We start from the raw sequence: 20,245 nt of genomic DNA on the forward strand, positions 1-20,245 counted from the left end.
CCTCATTTAAAGAAGTGCTAATCGACGTTGAGGATCTAAATGGTGCAAAAAAAAACCAAACAACATCCGTGACCTGAAGCTTCCCCACCTGCCAGCACCAGAGCAGGGTGGCAGGCTGCACGCAGGGGCTTGGGCCAGTGCTGTGCCCCCTTCCCAACCCTGAGGCAGTTTCTCAAAGTCTCTGCTTGCATATGATGCATTTCACCAAGATGCACCCAGAGTAGCTTCCAGGGGGCTGGATGCCAGAGGCATCTCTGCTACTCTCCCTGTCTCATGCTATGGACATCACAGAGTAACCCCCAACTGCACACCCAGAAATCTCTTCAGATTTTGCGCTCCAAATGGCAACATGAAGCAAAATGACATCTTTGGGGCCAAATTCTCAATCTAACTGAGCAGAACTTCACATTATCCTCCCTGCAAAACAGAAGTTGGGTTGGGAAGAAAACTGATGTTATCTGTGGGTTCATCCACACTGCTGTGCTTTGCTACAGTATCTGTTGAAAACAAGGCAGCACTGTGCTTCCAGCTGTGTTAGCAGCTCCAGGAGCAGAAAACCTGGGGGAAGCCAGGCTGTACCTTGCACTGCCGTGCGGGGGGATGAAACCTTGTTGTCTTTAGGATTTTACCGTCATTTTGCTAACGGTGAGCTAATGACACCTTTTAATGTTCAGAGTTCTTTCTCAGTGATGATCTATTGTCTGCACTATTTGTAAGATACTTACCTACAAAAAAAAAAAAAGGCACTTTTTTTTTTCTAATGAAATTTTAGAGCCTTCCTGGAATGAAGTCAAGCATAGATTTTCTACAGTCACAGATTTCTGATGCCAGTAAGAATTTGTCTAGAAACAGGCAAGCTGTAAAACACGATTTTGAGCTCTTGCCAGCCTCGGTCAGACATCCCATGGATGTCCACAGGCAGCTGCTCATCACCCCTGCTGAGGGACTGGCACAGAGGCTCAGCGGTGCTCAGCAGCACTCCAGCACAAGCACCAGGAGGGGAAAGGATCCCAACCAGCCCAGGGAGCCATCTTCCTCCAGGGGTAGGCCAGGTGGGCTCGCAGGCTGCACGCTATGTGCTTCCCTCAGCAGCGTCACGGCAGGAAACCAGCCTCTGGTGGGAGAGCTCTGCTCTGCTGACACAGCGACTGCTAAATGCAAGAGCCAAATCCCCAAATAAAGCTCCCCTGGGCCAGCCGTTGTTCTCAGTCCCAGTGCTGCAGCCCTGCAGTTTTACAGAACTCATCAGCTGGGAACATTTCCCCGAGTGTATTAAGAGAGAAAATGGAGAAAATCAAGCCAGGATATTTTCTGCTATAAATAGTCCAGCTCTTCTCGTTTGAATTCTTGCCTGATTATGCCTGCTGAAAAAGTTGGCCCCTTGACAGGGCAGCAACCCTGAGCAATGCAGGAGGTTGAGCCGTGAGACTCCAGTAATAAGCAGAAGATGCAGACACCCTTTCAAGCAGTGAGCCAGGTCACTGCCCCACGTACCGCTCGGTGCAGCAGCGTCGATGGGATGGCACTGGCGCAGTTGTGAGCATTGGCAGACGGGCTGGCGTCAGTCAGGGGTGAGCAGTTACCGGCTGCTAGCTCTGCCACAGATTTCCACCCCCGCAGCAGTGCCGGTGGAGACGCATGCCCGTGCTTCAGCCACTTGTGTGCAGCCTCTGCCTTCTATCACTTCACCATCCGCAGCCCTGGGATCCCAAACTGCTGCAGGGGGGAGCAAGCAAATGCACAGAGATGGTCTTAAGCTGCTCCACCTGCTCGATCAGCATGCTGATCTGAGCCGGGATGTCAGGATTTGACACTGTTGGTATTGGCAGCTCAGCACCTGCATCGCATCCTGCTCGGTCCCTTTTTAGTAGTAGCCCCTATTACCTGTGTACTCTGCAGCCCAGGTACAGGGTGATGGGCACAGAAGGGCTGCTACAGCTCAGCCCACTTGTGTACAAAACCCTCCTGCTTCTCTTTAGATACCTTTGTGCAAGTGGAGGAATAAGGTAGACAGATAGCACAGGGAAATGTATTAATTAGGTCTGATGTTGGTGGCAGCATGTTGGTATACTTTGTTTAGCAATTTGATCCTTTGTGGTTTTATAGCTTGTTTCAGTGCAGTTTATTAAGGGGAAAGAAGGAGAGGAAGCTAGCAAGTGACCAGGGCCCCCTGCTCCAGGCCAGCAGCACACAGGCAGCAGTGGCTGCAGCAGCGGCACGCACCAGCTGCCGGCAGTGCGCTCCCACGCAGCTCAGCTAACGACAGGGTAGCAGCCAGGATCGCTGTCATATGGATTAGCTGGGAGAGCAGTGAGCTCCCCAGCTTGTTGTGCTAATGGCTGTGGGCAGAGCGCTGCTCTCACCTGCTCTGCAGTTTCTCTCTGCTCCCACTCTTTGTCACCTTTACTGACGTGTGTTCTCCAGCAGGTCGTGCAGTGTCTTACATTCACAACTAGATCGCGTCTGCATGCAAACACTCCTTCCTCTCCATGAAGTCCCATCCCCTCGTGCTGCATGCTGTCAAGACACAGCTCCTGTGAACACTTTCTGGAAGCTCATCTGGTCCCGTTAAATCTCTGCTGAACGCATCAAAGCTTAAATCAACTTCCCCAGGTCAGCTCGATTTTAGCCCTGAAAAGAAACTGGAGGAAACTGGATCTGAGCAGCCCCGGCCAAGGAGCTGGCATTACCCAGCCCCTTGTTTCAGCACTGCTGTCAGCGCAGCCGAAAGATTTTACGTTTCTCCCGTCTGCCCACATGTAGGAACGCGTTGGTTTGGCCTCAAGCCAGAGGGCCCCCAGGGCAGTCAGTAAGCGGGGCTCCATTGTCGTGGCTTTGCCACAAGACCTCAGCAAGTGACTGGAGTCTGATTCACACTGACGCTGAGTTCCTCGTCTGTGACAGAGCCCACGCGACCAAAGCCCACGTCTGTTGGTGTTCCTGGACCAAGTGATCAATTTCAACTATGTTTCCCATGGTAACGAGGCTTCCTGATCACCGCTTGCACCTGCTGTTCCTCACAGCTTTTGTAGCCGGAGCTGGGAGGGACCGATAAGGACGACTGAGTCCAGCTCCTGGCTGCACACAGGAGTACCCGAAATTCAAACCACATTCAAAGCTGAGCTTCCTCAACTCCATGGTGCTCACGCAGTAACTCGCTGTTTCAGCAGAGCACAAAGATGTGAGCAAATTCATTCAAAACTGGGACTCTGTATCAGAGTCACCGAATAAACTCTACAGAAATTTCTGCGTGAAAAAAGGTGGGAATTGGCAAAAGCTGTCAGCTAAGCATTAAGGAATGAATACTGCCAGCAACACAATGTAAATTGGGAACAAACACATGCATGTGTTACACCTTTCCCTGTTCTCCAAGGCTCAAACTTTTACTCAGAATTAAATGTATTTGACTTCAGTGGATGTTTTAACAGAGCAAAGCCTGCAAGGCCCCCTTCCACACACAGGCCAAGAAGGAGGTGCAGGCATTAGGGCAGTCGTGTGTCTGTCTTCATGCATTAACTACAGCCAAAAAGAAGGTGGTGTAGCATGGCGGTGCCTGCATCAGAACTCCCGATATGGATCAGAGCTGCGTCCTCCAGTGCCACCTTACAGCTTCCCCCTCTCCTCTTCCTGCAATGACTCTCCCTCTCCTGCTGCTTCCCCCACGCATGGCACAGCCATGTGTACCTGATCTGACCAGGCTCGTGCGCAAAAGGATTCAATCATCATTTGAATGAGATCCAAGGGATGGCACTGAGCACCGGAACCTCTCGATACTAACCAGGTCAGCCACTCCGTGCTTCCAAAATTGTTTTCCCTGCACAGCAGATGGGGGTGAGCGCTCCCTCCCGCTGCTCACCATCGCTCATCCTCCTGGTGTGAGTGTACAGACAGAGGCCGTGTGCTGTGCTGCTGACTGATGAATAATAAATGTGCGATGTGCGTCTCCTCAGCGAGCTGGAAACCCAAGGGCTCTTCTATGTTGCATTAGGAACATTTGACTCAGCAGCAGAGTTCCAACCACCGCCTCCAAGGCCGACCTCCCCAGGGCGTGCTGCCAGTGGGGGGCTGACTGAGGGCAGCTTTCAGGAGGAAGGAACAAGCACAGAGGCTGCAAGCACCTGGGTGGGATGTGGCACTGCAGCATGCTCCCTGCCTCCGAGGAGGCTGCTGAAGGGAGAAGAGCTTTTGGCTGGGGCTGAGGTTCTCTGGGAGATGAGCCCATGTTACCCATGTACCCACCCAGCAAGGAAGATCTGTTCAGAGCATCCTCACAAACTGCCGCAGATAACAGGCTGGGACTCGGACACAGTACATGTTTTATTATTTAAAAAAATGCATAAAAACTATGACATGCTTCCCAAAGTTAGAGTCTCTATGTACATCTGCGCTTCCCAGGCAGTTGCAGGGAGCATAGCCTTCTGCCCTCACTGCCAATGTGTGCACCGCACAGGTTTCTGCTAACCTTTGTGAGGTGTTACTTTCTCACCTGCATTGACAGCAATCCAGCTAAATGATAAAAAAAAATCTGTACTGCCTGGTGCGTAAGGTTTTGCAGTTTGTGACCAAGAAACTATACTGGGCTTCCAGAAACAGCTGTAGGGCAGTGTCAGGTGGTAGGAAATCTTACAGAAAGGAGCCATGGCCAAAGCCCCAGGCTGAACTTTCCCTTCCCTAGGAAGGTGCTCTCAGCAAAGGATGAAACTGGACCCTAATTCTGTAGTCAGCCCCTCACCTGGCAGCAACCAAGAACGGGGCATCGAATGGCAGGGTGTCCTGATTCCGAGCCCGCAGTCTAACTTGGCTCATTGGTCCCACCTTTGCCAACCTGGCAAGCGACGACATTGGCGGTATTTGTGCCTGAGGAAAAGCAGAGTGGAACCCTAAGTCCTGTGATACTGCTGAGTTTTCAGCACATTGAAAATAAAACAAATGAAGAACTAGCAAATATTTAGGATAACTAGAGTAAGATGTAACCGCAATTCCTTGCCAGGAAACACTGCACAAAACAAATGCTGATTTTACATTAAAATATTAAATTATTAAAAACCACAAAAGCGCTTGCAGTTACAGTGAGTCAGACATGCTGATTGGAAAACAAAACCCAAAGAGCAAAACCATCAATTTTGCCCTGTGTGGAAGGCTGCAGTGATACGGGTCTATGATCTGATGTGGCTTTTACAGTGTGCCAGAACACCTCCTAAATAAGACGGCCAGTGGTTCTCAAGCTTTTTCGTGATACAGACTCTCTCTTTAGAAAGAGATTTCCCTGTTGGTCCCCTCCCCCCACCACACACATACCTTTCCCAAACTGACTTCAGACCTTCACCACAGCAGCTACAGCACTAGATTGTTTGAAAAAGTCACAGGATGGTTAAAAGGAGAAAGATTAAAGGAATCCTACTTTCAAGCAAATGCTGAATCCCGTTCCTGCTGAAACTGATGCGTCTGCCATTCTCTATCTAAGCACTCCTCTCCTGGAGGGCAGCACTTTGCATTAATTAGCACTGCTTCCCCACACTGCGGGCAAGTTCTCTCTACAAAGTTTCCTCTCAATTCCTTTGAAATTAGATTCCGTCCTCACCCATGCCAGCTGCTCTCCTTCCCTTGCCATTTGAAGGCCAGCTGCAAGGCTGGTCAGGCCTGAACTGGCACCAAACAGAAAAGAAAAAAAAAAACAACACAGAAAAGAGGTTTGTGGGGTGGAGAGGGATGCTCAATTTCATTCTTTTTTCTAATTTCATCACTCACTGCAAGTCTGAGTACCTTAAATGAGCCCTGGGCAGAGGAAGCAGTGAGCATTACTACATGAAATGTGCCAGATGTTCAATGCTGGGTGAAAGCAGATCTGCAGATCGCAGTTTGAGAACCACTGAGGTAGGCAAGACGTCTACACAGCACTGCTGAGAGAACACAAGAGGAATTTCCCTTGGTGTCCTGATGACGGTGTAAATACCCACTAGAGTTTTCAGAGTTACCAGTCCCGAAGTCACGCAGCCAGGATCAAAGACAACATCTACACGAGAGCGAGTGCTGACTGAACAGAAGGTGCGTTCAGCTCTGCTCCAGCTGCTGGTGAGAAAGATCAGAGCAGAAGCTCTGACTGCCCACCCTGACTTTGACCTTTCAGCGGGATGTGAACAGCTTACCACCCTATCGCCTCCCTCCCGAAGTCCAAGGGCACGTCAGGGCTGTGGTCCATCCAAGCTGTCCGCAACTGCAGCCCATACTGAAATGAAAGCTGCCAAAGCTGCCCAAGAGCTCCGGCCTGTGCTGTTTAAAGCCATTCCAGATTCAGCATCGGAGACCCAGGCGATGCGGCACTGCGGCTGCACACATCCCGTCCCAGGGAAGCAGAGTGTCACTGCTATGTACAGACTAACAACTTTTTGCTCCCTCCGTCTCCAGCTCATACAGAAGGCTTTTGTTCTCCCCTTCCTGCCCACCTGGATGCCTTTCGCCCTCGGCATCATCTCCAAGGCACAAGGGGCTCATGATGTAGCGATAGTCACTCGTGACAGCAGCAGCTGCTGCCCCAGCAATGGTCTCATCACCGTCTGTGTTTCCAAAAGAGGTGTGCAGTGCAGGGTCACTGACAGATGCCTCTTTGTCCTTCCCAATGTTGACATAGAGAGGGTCTTGGCTTAAAGACAGTGTGGACATCCTCCCCCGAATCATTTCCAGCTGGGACCGGAGCACTCCAAAGCTTGGGCGTAGCTTGGGCTCAGGATGCCAACATCTGCACATGAGATCGTAGCTGCAACACAAGAGAAGAGCACTGAGACACCATGCAGCCAGCCCTGCACATCAAAGCAGCAGCCCTGTGCAGCGCAGCACAGGCATCAAGTGAGGGGACCCTCGCATAGGCGAGCAGAGCCAGCTTCTCACAAGCTGCTGGAAGGTTCCATCTCCCCTCTGCAACACTGGAGCTCGTGCAGTCCTTCACCGTTCCAAGGGTGCCTTGGAAAAGAACTGCTACCTTAAGGCCTCCACAGTCCCTAACCTCAGACATGGGTGAGCAGGTTCTGACCTCTGCCAGGGAACTGGCATCACTGAGCAGAGAAAATAGTGGACGGCAAGAATTCTAGCTTTGGTGTGTGATTATTTGCATAGAATTTGCACAATTTATTTTTATTTTTTGTCCCTGGGGTGTTGCAAACACTTAGAGAGGCATTTCTTTTTGCAGTCACAATTAGCAAACAGAGAAACTTTTCCAAAATTCATTGGTTTTGGTCCTGCATAGCTGACGGCATATGGGCAAGTTTTATGGACTTAAAATCCTTGTTCCTCCCTATTTTTGAAAGCACTTTAATCAAAATAATTAGAGTGCACCAAAAAAAAAAACAACCCAAAACTCTGAACTTCAAGGCCTGCCTGGTGCTGTTACTGGCCACAGGCCCCATCCTGCCACGCAGGCGATGTTTATCCTGTGGTCAAACACCAGCTGAGAGCGTTGGCTGCCCGAGGGCTGGAGATGGTGCAAGGAGATGTCACCGGCGCCAGTGCCCACGCAGGCACACGGGGCGATGCCTCCAGCATGGCTGGAGAATGGCCAGAGCCATCGTCCTCCTGCCTGCACGTCACCCACCAAAGCCACAGATGCACTCGTGCTTCTTCATTGTCACCAGTTCTGTGGGGAGCAGGGACAAAACAGAGAGCTGGCACTGGAAAACACCGCAGACAAACAACCTCAGTTACACTTGTAAAGTGGAAAAAATCTGAGATGGCCCTCACTGGGAAATGAAGCATTTCATGATGGCTTTTACTTTGCTTTTACCTCCTTTGCTCGCTATCAGCTTTATGACCCTCTTGGATTTCACACTAGTTTTACAGAAAGCTTCAATGCCTCTGTTATCTCAATCCTGAATCATGCCCCTTGCAAGTGGCTGAAATAACTATAAATGCTCCATATAAAATAGAAACTCCCTACTCTCCAGCACCAAATTAAATAGATTCTTTCACCCTGCCCTGTGAACAGCAGAACATTCTTTTGAAAGAAAGGAAAAAAACTACCAGCTGTACCGGATCAGCCCATGAGCCCACTGACACCAGGACCCTGCTGCAGCCAGCAGCCATTAGCAGAAGCCCAGGGACAGTGCACAAGCCAAGGGTGAGCATACAGGGAGGTGTTTCTAGCATATTCCCATGGGTCTCAATCAAAAGAGGCTCAATGGCCTCTCAAAATGAGATTGTACACTTTTTAGTAGTTTTTAATGCATTTTTCTTCAGCGTCTAGCAGCTCATTGCATCTCTTCTCTATTTTTGGCCTTTATAGAATCTTAAAAGTTCCATAACTGGGAACTAAAGCTACTAACAGCAGTGAAGAGGCAGACATACAATGAATTTAAGAAGTGGTATAACTATGTTTTCATTTAAGCTTGGGAACAGTCAAAATGAAGTGCTTAGAAGACAAAAGTGCACATTTTCAGTAACAAGATACAGATTATTCCCTCGCACTGAACAAAAACAAAAAAAAGCTGGGGAAAAGGAAGGCACATGAAATATATTCCATCATAGCAGAAAGGAAGGGGGAAGAAAGGGGACTTCTTCTCCTCCCTTTAACACAAATGGTACAGTTTGAGAAGGCCACCAAAGCCAGTGTGTAGATATACCATAGGAATAAGGCAGGAGTGTGGGACGCAACACGCCAGCAAACTGCCTGAGTGCTTCCTTTAGGTCTGGAAATGCCTGAAACCAATATCCACAAGACTGTTCTGGTTTTGTTTCCACCTGCAATTTAAGGTGGGACATTGATCTACAGAATGTTATATATTCCTGTATCCTATCTCTCTGTCATTCCACTATTTGTGTGTGAACATTAGATGCAATTTTGATAACTGGATCTAGGTTTGAAAGGCTCACACAGCCACTGCAATCTAGTTTCCTTGTAATCTTGCTTCACGCTGTACCATGAAACTCATCTCTTTTCTTAGATGCTGGCCTGAGAAAACAGGGAGCAGTGAGCTCCTGGAGTCACAGTTATAGTTTCCACACAGCCAAGAGCTTCTAGTGTTGACACCGTTAGAACTCTTGAGCCAAGCTAGCTGCTTGCAAAGCTACCACAGGTTCCAGGGAGTTCTGCCAGCCAAGAGAATTTGATAGCTAACACAGAGGCTTTATAGTGAATGCTTTTGTGTGATGGAAAGTGGATGGATCCAGGTTGCGGGGTCAGCCAGCTGCCCCTGCTTCCTTCCTGTAAGCCAAACTTCTCAAGGCACCACGTGTTTGCAGGGAGAGGAAGTACTTACACGTCTTCCAGGCACTCCGGCGGCTGCTTCAGCCTGTTCCCACTGATGAGGTAGTTGTAGATTTCTGCATTCTCAATGCCAGCATAAGGGGTTTGCCCTCGGGTCACGATCTCCCACATGGTCACCCCAAACGCCCACTGGAAAGTGAACAGCACAGAGAACTGATGAACAGAGTTCCATGCTTGCTGGGGTCACATCATGTGAGTAGCAGTGATGCAAGGGCTAGCCCAACTCTAGCTAGAAAACAAATGACCAGCAGATGCTGCTGATGCCCAAATGTCATCTCTTGACCAGACCCGCCCTGTAGTGGAGCAGAAGGCTCTCGGAGCTATTGCTGTCTCCCACCTACAAACTTCTCCCAAGCACCTCCTACTCATGGTTCTTTAAGAGATGTAGCATCAGCTTTGTGGTCCCTCGCTACATAAAGAGTTTGGTTTGGAGCTCACAAATGGTTTAATTCATGGAGCCAGATTCTTTGTTACTGGAAATGTATAGGCACAAATGAAAGGGTTTAGCTACTAAGCTAGGCAACGAACCAACTGATTTGTGCTGCACTCTGTACTGTCATACTTCTACCTTTAAATCAAAACTGTAGTTTCTTAGGTGGAAAAAAAACAATCTTCATAAGCAAAACCCTGCTCAGTGCCTGTTGTAAACTGGCTGAACTGTGATCAGCAAACACTGAACACTGTCTGCAGTGGTTATAGCAATCTCCAGGCAACATAGCAGCCAAGCTGCAAGGCTCTCTTGGTTTCCCTTTAGAGGCAGGTGGACAAACTGGAAGGCAAGTCCACAGGTTTGAAGGAGAAAACTAATGCAAACCAGATCAGAAGGCAGCAAGGAAGAGTAGGTAAGGCATCAGAGCGGAAAAAATTAAGAACACCCTGCCCTGCTCTCCATCCCCCAACAAATAATAACAGGAAAAACAATTTATCTTCGGTTCTGAGAGCACTCAAGGCAGAGGTGGCACTGCCCCTGCAACACCAACTACCAGGCAAACTCCCTTTCCCGCGCTCCATGATTACAGAAGGATTCCTCCACTTCTGAAGAAATACAAGCTGTCCCCAAAGGCACCAGAGCAAAACTCACCACATCGCTGTGCGTTGTGTACAGATTATCTGCCAGACTTTCTAGAGCAAGCCACTTCACTGGCAGCTTGGAAGCACAGCCCTGACGGTAGTAGTCTCCACTGTAGATTTTCTTAGAAAGCCCAAAGTCTGCAACACTCACGTTCATGTTCTCATCCAGCCTATGGGAAAGTTTTAATGACTAAGGAAAGCATTCATTGGCCACCTCAGGCAATAAAGGAGGTACGCCCAGGATGACTTGGACAGGGAAGTGAAGTATGCAGTCATCAGGTATTAACCAGAAGGATAATGACTTAATCTACTTGACAGCTGATGTGAAATAATTCAGTGATCTCAAATCAGTTCCTTGAGACTAACAGAGAGATAATTAGGAATAAAGAAATAAACAAATGGCCATGCTGAGACGGCCTACACTGTTATCCAAAGTGAACTCAGTTACCTTATGGAGGTTCAAAAATCAACAGCATTTACCTGCATTGCTCACTGCTATCATTAAAGTCCATGCCCTGTATAAGCAACCAAAAAACACAGGGTACCTGCTAGATGCAGATTACAGCTGCCTAAACTACATCTGCAAGCTATTCTCTTCAGGCCAAGTTAATGGCCTGAATTGCTCTGTCACAATTATGTGTTAAACCTAGACATTTCAGTAGGTAGTACAAGTAAACCCAAAAAGACATCATGCCTCCAGGCTGTATGAAGGATGAAACAGGCTCAGCTCAGCTTCCTCTGAAGGAAGACTGTTGGTTTTTTTTTTAATGTTTTAAAATAGAAAAACAGTAGGAGTTTCTCAGTAGTGTCGATGCAGGCTAATTCATCATTTTTCATTATGACTACCAGCCTCCTGTCTGTACAGCTGGACATTTAGATGCCTTTGGAAATCTGTGTCTCACTGCAGATTTCATTGGTTGTTGTCATTTTGTTCAGAGGCAGAGTTCTGCCTGCCAGAATGGGTTGTTCCTTTTGATTCCCAGGGAAGAGGCAGAGAGAAAAGAACAAATAGAGACTTTTCTTCACTTCAAAGCAGGCAAGGCAGTTTAGGGACACAAAAGCAATGTGGGATCATGCAGAGTGTTCACCATGCGATTATTTTTAAAGGCATTCTCCACGTTACCCATTCTTCACCTACTTTCCAGGAAATTCTACATTTCTTATGCTACAATAATCAAGTCTTCACAAGAGATACAAGGAATAGAGATTTCAGACTATATTTAATGCTTCTTTCTTTCTGATACAGACAAACCCTTTCTCTTCTGGTGGTTACATTATAAAGTGGAACAAACAGCCCATGCTGACACATAGCATTGTAATCAACCCTCTGAAAATATTTATGTCCAAACCATTGATGGAACGGTTCAATTTAGGTAAGGTCAGTCTGAAGCTCAGCTGAAGGCAAACAGCTGCCACTCCCAGCACCATCACCACCACAAACATGTATATTCAGGGACAAGAGTCTCCCATGCCTGTTGTCACTGAGATGCAAGGGCCAGTGTCCTCAGAGAGGATCCCTCCCCACTTCTCTTGTGCAAAAGGCTTGTCATCCCTCTCTCATCCACTCTGGTCTACCTTTCCTCTAGAAGTTTGTGGTTTGTAGTTCACTTACATGCAGTTCCGAGCTGCAAGGTCTCTGTGTATGAAGTTTTTTGAGCTCAAGTACTCCATCCCACTGGCAATGTCAATCATGAACTTGAGGAGTGTCTGAACAGGCAAATTCTGAAAGAAATAACTGAATTATTTCAACTTTCAACCACTTATGGCAAGACTGCAACATTTTCTGCTAGCTTCATAAGGAGGAACAGGAGTTTATAGGGAAAGCAGGAGTTGGTCCTCAGTGTGCATGGGATTCAACATCTTATCCCAATCAGAGCTTCCACTGGAGTCAAAATCTGATCATCTGCCAGTGCCTCTGGGAGACTGAACCCAAACTGATCTGAGCAAGTACTGTGAAAATCCATGCCCTCCCTAAAGGAATTTTACAATAAGAAAGACTTACAAAAGGGTTTTCCCCAATCCGTGACATCAGCAGAAAAGCATGAAGGTCTCCGTGCTTCATGAAGGGCAGGATCACCATGGGAATTGGGAGACGGCCCTTGGGACGGCTCCGTAGACTCACACCTAGTGAATATACACGCAGCAATGGGGTTTTAGCAAACAGAGCAGGCCCAAGGGGAACCTTACAGGTTACTGTGCCCTTTTCTGTTGAAACTGCAGGAAAAAAAAAGTGCATTTTTTGGCAGGTAGAATCTAAACTTCTTTGAATGCTCCTGTAGTATTTGCAAGAACCAGATAATTAGTTTAAATAACAGATGTTTATTACAGGTGTATGAGGGTGGCACATACTTGTTTTCAGCACTTAAACCCACTCCAGACCCCCCTAGGCCTGGGAGGCACAAGTGCTGCTCCCTACAGTGCAGAGGTGGCTGCAGCAATGCTGCTTCCGGAGAGCAGTGCCAGTGGGCATGTGAGGCTGGGGGATGATGCAGGAGTGAGGGGCACTGCTGGCTTACCAATCAGCTTAGTGACATGTGGGTGGTCAAACTCCTTCATACACGCAGCCTCTCGCAGGAACTCCTCAATGTCAGTTGAGGTGAAGATGTCCGCTGGAAGAAAAGGTCACTGTAAGTTTTTGGTCCCTTGGTGAATGGCTCCAAAGGACATTACAGATAATGTTCTTCAGAAGCTTGTTCTTTGTGGAGGTTTTTGCACTTCCTCCCAGACCTACAGCTAGATGAGCCAGTTTACAACAAGGCAGAGCCTGACACTTTCATCTGGGACAGATGCTGGCAGTAAGCATGCAGCAGGGAAAATTAGCAGCTCTTTTCTCAGCAGCAACTGCCCTTGGAAGCCATAGAAATCACTTGTGCATTAAAGATGTAAGAATAAATTAGCTAAAAGGACCTAAACTACAGTCTCAGGGAGAAGAGATGGCACACAGAATTAAAGAACATGCTAAGATTGAGGAGATGGCTGGAGACTCCAGCAGGGGTCACAGAACCCAGTTCATCTCTGATGAGGACAGCATGAAGGGTCCACACTTCTCCAACTCTTAGTACAACTGAGTCTTGCTAGAGCTCAGATTTCTTAAATAATCTCAGTACTGGAGACCTTGGACCGAATTTGTTAGTGATACATGTCAATAGAAATTTGGAGTAAACTATTTGTCACTATAACTCTAGATTTACAGAATTATAATGATATAATCAAGAATTAGCCCTTCAAACTATTTTCCCATTAGTGCAGCTGAACTTAGTAAGAGTCCTCCAGTTCTGCTACAAGATCAGACTCACACCTGTATGGGAGGGAACATTCATATTCTTTGCTTTAGGGAAGCCATGTAATATGACTCAGAAGATAGATGTTCATGACTTCCTTTCTATAGCCAGAGGAGAAAGGAAGGTCCCTCTGGAAGGTAACAGAGTTCCCAAGTCAGATGCATGAATGCAGTCAGTTTGACTGTCCACTAAACTGCCTGCAAACTGATCAGAATTGTTGTTGAAACTGGAGAAAATGTTTTAGCTATTGTGGTATTGGCACACTTAGCACAAACTGGCACTCTGTGGCAGCCAATTTTAACTTCAAAGGTAAATGTGTTACTTTGCTTTCAGTCAGTAACAGTTAATTTCTGCCTTACAGGCAACAGGACTAAAATAACATAGATTAACACATGTATACATATATATGCACGTACTTGCTTTCACTTATACCTATTAATTGTTTTTCATGTCACACACCCCTACCTGAAGAATGTTAGCTGCCCTTGTTCTGTACAATCCTCCAGTGACTAATCAGAAGGGAGTTGGGCTACTTGGCCACCTACTGCTGACAGCGTTTAATCTTTCCAAGTTCTCTTCATTCTTAAGTACTTTAGGTAGCCCTGGTCCTACTTACCTTTCAGCATCTTCACTGCCACTTTCTGGAAGGAGCCATCATCTAGCTTCAGTAGTGCCTCTCGAACTGACCCAAATTCTCCTGTGAAATGACCAGAGCAGGCAGTCAGGGAACAGCTTTTAGTGAGGAAAGTATGATTCACAGCAGGGTCACACCAGGGGTCACTGACAGAGAAGCTGAGTAAGCGTAAGAAATGCAGATACCAGCTCCATTTTTCATTCTGCAACTTGAGTCAGCAGGTTTCAGCATACTCGTGCCTAGCAGAGGTAGCACAATCAGCAGACAGAGGTCAATGTGCCAGCAGTCCAGAAAGGAAAAGAAAACAAGGAAAGAAAGCAATCCTCTACCAATCAGACAATGCAGTCACAGTATGGGCTGGGACCTCAGGCAGACATTTCTGGGGAAATAATACCAAGAGGAATGCAGCCAAGTGAAACTCTGGTCAGAGAAAAGGCTGTGAGCTGGAGCAGCAAGTGGATGGGCTGGATGAGGAAGCTCCCAGTGCTGACCGTTCCTGGAGGTGACAGCTGTCAGAGCTGACAGCCCAGTAATGGTGCCAGCACTCAACCACTTGAAACACAATCAGGCCTTATGTCTCAAAATTCAGGGAATGACTTACATGAATCTCTGCTGGCCAGACAAAATATACAACACCTTCTGTGTGTGTGACATGCCAATTCACAAAAGGAAGAGTTTACCCTTGTGTTTTCTTCAAGGGAGGTGAGAGGAAACACAAACAGTCAGATCTTCTTTAAATTATTTTAGCCTGAAGTGGCTTTACACCCACAGTGTAACAGACTCTTTGCATTAGTTCTGGGTCCAGATTTCTTCTTCCTGATATTGTAATTGATTACCCCATTCAAAATCTGTTTCTCTGAGAGTCTCTGGTACTGAAGAGGAGGAAGTAAAACATGGCACTCAAGATGCATACCCAAAACACTATATTTCCACTGGCTTTTCACAGTATCTTTCACTGCTATATGACATGTGCTTATTTCACAATAATAATAGGCAGTGGATATCAGACCAAAGCAGAGGACAAAGGGAAGGATCTGTGCACCTTTGTATTGCTTCTGCATTTCGGAGCTTTTCTCAGCTGCAAAGTCAGCAGAACCCAAGATAACACAGCCATGCCCTCTTCTAACCAGTATACTGAACAGAGGTTGGGCAACTGGTGCTGACAATGCAGAACAGATCCTGCCAGCTAGCATCCTTCCATCATGGATCCCATGGAAGCCGATTTCCACTTTTGCTGAGGGGCAGCCCAGAAATGTTTGAAGGATCCCAGAAACTGGCCAAAAGCTGACACTGTTGGATTACTTAGCATTGTTCAGCGCTCTGGCCTTTGGCAGGAAGGTCATCTTCCTGATCTGAAAGAGCCTTCAGAAACACATTTGTTCTGGAAGGGATGCAGCAGAATGAAGCTCGCGGTGGGACAAGGTCAAGGGAGTGCAACGAAACAAGTCTCATTAAGAAAAAGGAAGCCAATCACTTCAGCTCTCTTTCGGGTAGGACTCCTGACTCATGGTACTCTTAGTTACTTGATTTATTGTTACACACTTTCACTTATTCCTAGAGACTGCTTTTGGCTTGAGAAGAATGAAAGTCACTTCTCTGCAATTTGGAAAATCTAAATTCAAACCCCTCTTTTGCAGAGAGTTTCTGGGCCAATTTTTGAGCTAAAATTAGGTGAGGAGCATCCCTAATTCATTTTGCCCATTCTTCACGACCTGAAAAGTTGAGAGAAATGGTAGATAAGAAGTAAGAAGAACTACACAGGTCCTGAATATGTACAAATGCCAGCAAAATTCAGTACCTGTTCCAGATATGTCTCTTTAAGAGCCCAAACTAATACCTGGAGACAAACCACTTGACATGCTAGAAGTATGTGAAACTGAATCTGATTATGTTTTGAGGCACTGGAGTGTCTACAGTGGATTGTCTTGTCTCTGTATTGTTGCAGCACATTTGAATGTGTAAACTGAGGAATTCTATAGCACCATGTTTTAAGTAGAAAGAGCAGGAGAAATTTAAATGAATACCCCTTTGTTTAAACCTCTGAAAAAAAATTCATACCCCAGTGAATCAACAGTTCAAGAAAGCTGAACATACACTGCAGTTCATGACTCTGTAGAGCCATACTGGCTTAGTCAATATCCCCTTAGTTATGCTAAACCTTTGAAATGTCTTACCCTAGAGGAAAGTGCCATTTAAACGCCATCTACAAATAGAAGGACAGAAAACAAGCTGCATATAATTGCTTCTTCCTGCTCAGCAGTAAAGGTAACTCAAGTAGACCTTTAATGTAAATGCTTGTTCAGCTTTTGGTTCTTACCCTTGCCTAACATCCGTCCCAAGGTGAACTGCTGCTCCTGGATAAGGACATCTTTGAGTTTTGTTTTCAGCTCATCACTGATCCCTACACTCTCCACTGGAAAAAAGAAAAAGAGTGAAATCAGGGATACTTAAATGTTCTGTCACAACACTAAGAGTCTCCTGTTCTAATTCTGTTCTAATTCCACCTTCAGTCTGATTTTCATAACGCAACATGGAAATTCCCACATCTTCCAGTCTCACCACAGACAAGACCAGTAGCTTTTAGGCACAAGAAAATGTATCTCTCGTTATCAAAAACACTGGAAGGGAGAGGCTGTGATAGCAATGCCCTTAATCACACCAAGAGCAACTGGAATACAGAACTATTGCAAATAACTGAGAAGTCAGAATGCAAAGAGAAGGGATGCCTGATGGACGCTGGTTCATATGGACTCATTTAAGTTGATGCAGCTGTACCAGCAGTCTGTGTGGCCATCACACTATTTTAAGTACACTACAGTTCACACAGTACCTGCCTGAATGTTCATGTTTGTAGCAAACTGAACCTACAGCATACTGCTAATATTGTTAAGTCACACTCATCTGACTATTACATTACGGTACAGTCAAAATAGTGTGAAACAGGGGTAAGGAAGTGGCTTTGCACTAAAATACAGAATGACTGTAACTGTAATTGGCAAGTAGATGTTATGTAACTAAGATGGTAGCAGCAACTCTTCCCTTTTGCTTTTGTCACCATTCATAGACTGCCTAAATCTCATTGTAAACTATTTCCCATATTCTTGATCAAAACCCATCAGTTTCATGGAAAACAAAGAGAATAATAAATGCATGAACAGTTTCTCGAGTAGAATCACTCAGGTAACTGAACTTACATGTTGCTTCAATGAGCTCTGGGCCCTCTCTGTTGAAAGACCTGGCAGCTCTGAAATGGACAGCTGGATCTCCTCTGCCAACCACACTGCCAAAGGCATGGCTAGAAAACAGAAAAGACACACCGAGCCATGAAGACACAGGCCATTCACTTCTGAAAGCTGTGACAGACAGTTTGGGTGATTGTACTCAAACCACAACATTTTTTTGTAGAATAATCAGTCAGAAAACCACACTGGGGGATGAAGTAAAGATGTCTCTTAAGCAGCACTAGGAGAAACTCCCTTACCCAAATCGAGTTTCCTTTCTTCTTTTTCGAAGGAGAATAAGAGCCAGGGCAACAGCTGTGACCAGAGCTGTGAGAATGCCCAGTGCCACAGGAACCCAGGACGTCCCATAAGGTGGTTGTCTCTGGCCACCTAGATGATAGAGAAAACACTAGTCAGCAAATAAAAGAATGCAAATGGTAAACAGCCCATGTCGGGATACATAAACGTTTTGCTTTTAAATGGAAAAGTGATCTTTCTGAGTTTGATATACACAGCAAATCATTGTGCACTGGAACTCAGCATAAACAGCTACTCAATCAGTCTAGCTGCTGGACACAGCAAGGACAGTGCAGATACATGCAGTTATCAGACCCAACTCTTAGTTTTGACCACCCAGAAAGCAAAAAGCTCTGCTCCAGATTAAACTACTTTATGTGACATCGTGACCTGCATCTCGGGATAAAAAGATTACTTTAAAGGAGGATTTTGCATACAATTTTCACTTTGCCCTGTTGGAGGCAGCCTGCAGAGCCTTGACCAGGCTTCACAGTACTGTCCAAATGCTAAGCAGATAACATTTTGAGAGACAATAGCCCTTTATGGCAATCTGATAGAGACTATTTACACTTCCCCTCGCACAAAGAGTGCCTTGGTATTGGCAGTTAACCTCTCAGTGTTGTATTGTTATTTTGTAATACCTCTCTACCAAAGAGAAGCAGGATTTTAAAACCACCCTGCAAGTTCAAGAAAGAAGTCAACCAGCATGCAGGTTACAAGTGTCCAATATTTGTTTTCAGATTAGGTATATTTTTTACTATAAACCTCTTCTTTTCACAAAAGAAACGGACACACTGCCAATCTGAGTAAGCTACAAGGGAAGGAAGATACTGCAGCAATATGGTTAGGAAGAGAAGAATATGATCTACGCTTGGCAAACAACAGATAAATTAATCAAATTCCCTGAAGGATTTCTTCTCCAAATAAAATTGCTGATGACTAAATGCCAATTTGAATAGATTTATTAAAATCTAGTATAGCCCTCACATCTCCAATTTGTTTAAGAACAAGTACAGTTAACAGATCCCTAAGCACTTTTCATCTTCACACTCTCTTGCTCACCTTCAGCTGTCGACTGTACTTTACCAGAAGCTAAAGATGAGTCATTTCTGAGTGTATAAATAATCCTGTTGTGGTATATATCATGAGAGTATAAGTAAACCTGTCCTTAAAGGAGGTGTTAGGATAATGGACTGAGATTCGGATTAACCTCTGCACAGATGTGTGAAAAGGAGTGAGATATTCCAACAGGCAGAGTCCCGGCAGGCAAAGGGCTTCTGCAGCTTGTTTACTGGTTGCCTTGTCAAGTCTTACCATCCACGTTTTCAAGGAAGCATTGCTAGTCTATTAAACAGGCAGGGCTTAAGAGAACAGAGCTCTGGAGAACTCTCCTCTTACAAAAAATTATCAGAGCTCTAGAACCTATCCATCAGCATCTTATCTTCCTTCAGTGACTCTCATTCCCTTCCCACACAGAGAGTTTAACAGGCTCTTGGTTTTATGACACCCTTTTTTGCTGAACCTTTTGACCCGGCCTTCAAGGCTGCTAATGAGGAGGGAGGGGGATCTGAAACTGAAGTGCAACTAAACTACAGTGCAAGATAACTGACCCTCTCCACAACTCCCAAACCAACCATCTGGGGTGTTCCCATCAAGCAATCAGAGGAGAAACAGGGAACAATGCTGATGTAAGAGATCCTTTCTGACAGCTGACAATAAGGTTTCCTTGGCCCCACAGTGAGACAAGCCTCCCTCAGTCTATTCATCTACTCCTCTGCTCTGGCCCTGTAGTCAGGAGGGATTTAGGTCACTTCAAGGGAGGGGTTCCTCCAAAAGGAGGACTGACGAAAACAAAACAAATCAAAGTGAATCTCCTTGTTTCTAAACTGCTAAAAGTCAGGAGCCCATCCCAGTTTATAGCAAACATGTCAGAAATAGAAATGGATGTTGAAATTTGCTGTTTCTCCTGCTCTGCCCCAGATCTTGGCTTCCCTCTCTTGCCACTGAGCTAAGGAGGATGGCTGCAGCCCAAGAATGAGTTGATTCTCCCTCCCCAGCTTTGTTGCTCTCTATCTTTTCCTCTCTTCTCTTCCGACCAGCATATGCCTTAAGACTGCACAAAGTAGACAGAAGACAGTGTTACCGAATGAGCTTAAATGAGGATTTAGGAGCCCTTTGATGATGAAAGAAGCATTTTATTTCTGTAGGAGGCCTTCTTTCCCAAAGGTGTGCAAAAACAACCCAAGAGACCTCTCCTGCCTGTAATCATGAAGATTACAGATAGAATAAAAACACTACTAGACTATCCTTTTCCTCTCTCTGCAATGAAAGAGAGAAGTTTACACTGAGGATGCTTCCGAACATACTAAAATGCTCTTTGTTAATGGTGCACAAAATCTCTGCATAGGCAGGGTGGAGCTCTACTAGCTTGCTGTGATGACAAATATGCCTTAAAGTTTATACAAGCTTAGTCATCCCTTCTGCCGCA

The 20,245-nt window shown here is 46.1% G+C and overlaps 1 protein-coding gene across 1 annotated transcript in view; it reads right to left on the reverse strand.

Moving 5' to 3' along the window:
* Positions 1–4,299: 4,299 nt before the first annotated feature.
* TYRO3 (TYRO3 protein tyrosine kinase) overlaps positions 4,300–20,245 on the reverse strand; it is a 38,065-nt gene continuing 22,119 nt past the window's right edge. Inside the window, exons 10-19 of the mRNA XM_065754805.1 lie at positions 17,721–17,850; positions 17,434–17,534; positions 16,557–16,652; positions 14,222–14,302; positions 12,841–12,933; positions 12,327–12,448; positions 11,937–12,046; positions 10,335–10,494; positions 9,246–9,382; positions 4,300–6,754 (exon numbers count right to left, since the gene is read on the reverse strand). Of these exons, the coding sequence (XP_065610877.1) occupies positions 6,376–6,754; positions 9,246–9,382; positions 10,335–10,494; positions 11,937–12,046; positions 12,327–12,448; positions 12,841–12,933; positions 14,222–14,302; positions 16,557–16,652; positions 17,434–17,534; positions 17,721–17,850 (1,409 nt within the window). The 3' untranslated portion in view covers positions 4,300–6,375. The remainder of the gene's footprint in view (positions 6,755–9,245; positions 9,383–10,334; positions 10,495–11,936; positions 12,047–12,326; positions 12,449–12,840; positions 12,934–14,221; positions 14,303–16,556; positions 16,653–17,433; positions 17,535–17,720; positions 17,851–20,245) is intronic.

Source organism: Cyrtonyx montezumae, unplaced genomic scaffold (genome assembly GCF_038088225.1).
Source record: "Cyrtonyx montezumae isolate F1298 unplaced genomic scaffold, pur_monq_1.0 scaffold_10, whole genome shotgun sequence".
In the NCBI taxonomy this organism is placed as follows: domain Eukaryota; kingdom Metazoa; phylum Chordata; class Aves; order Galliformes; family Odontophoridae; genus Cyrtonyx; species Cyrtonyx montezumae.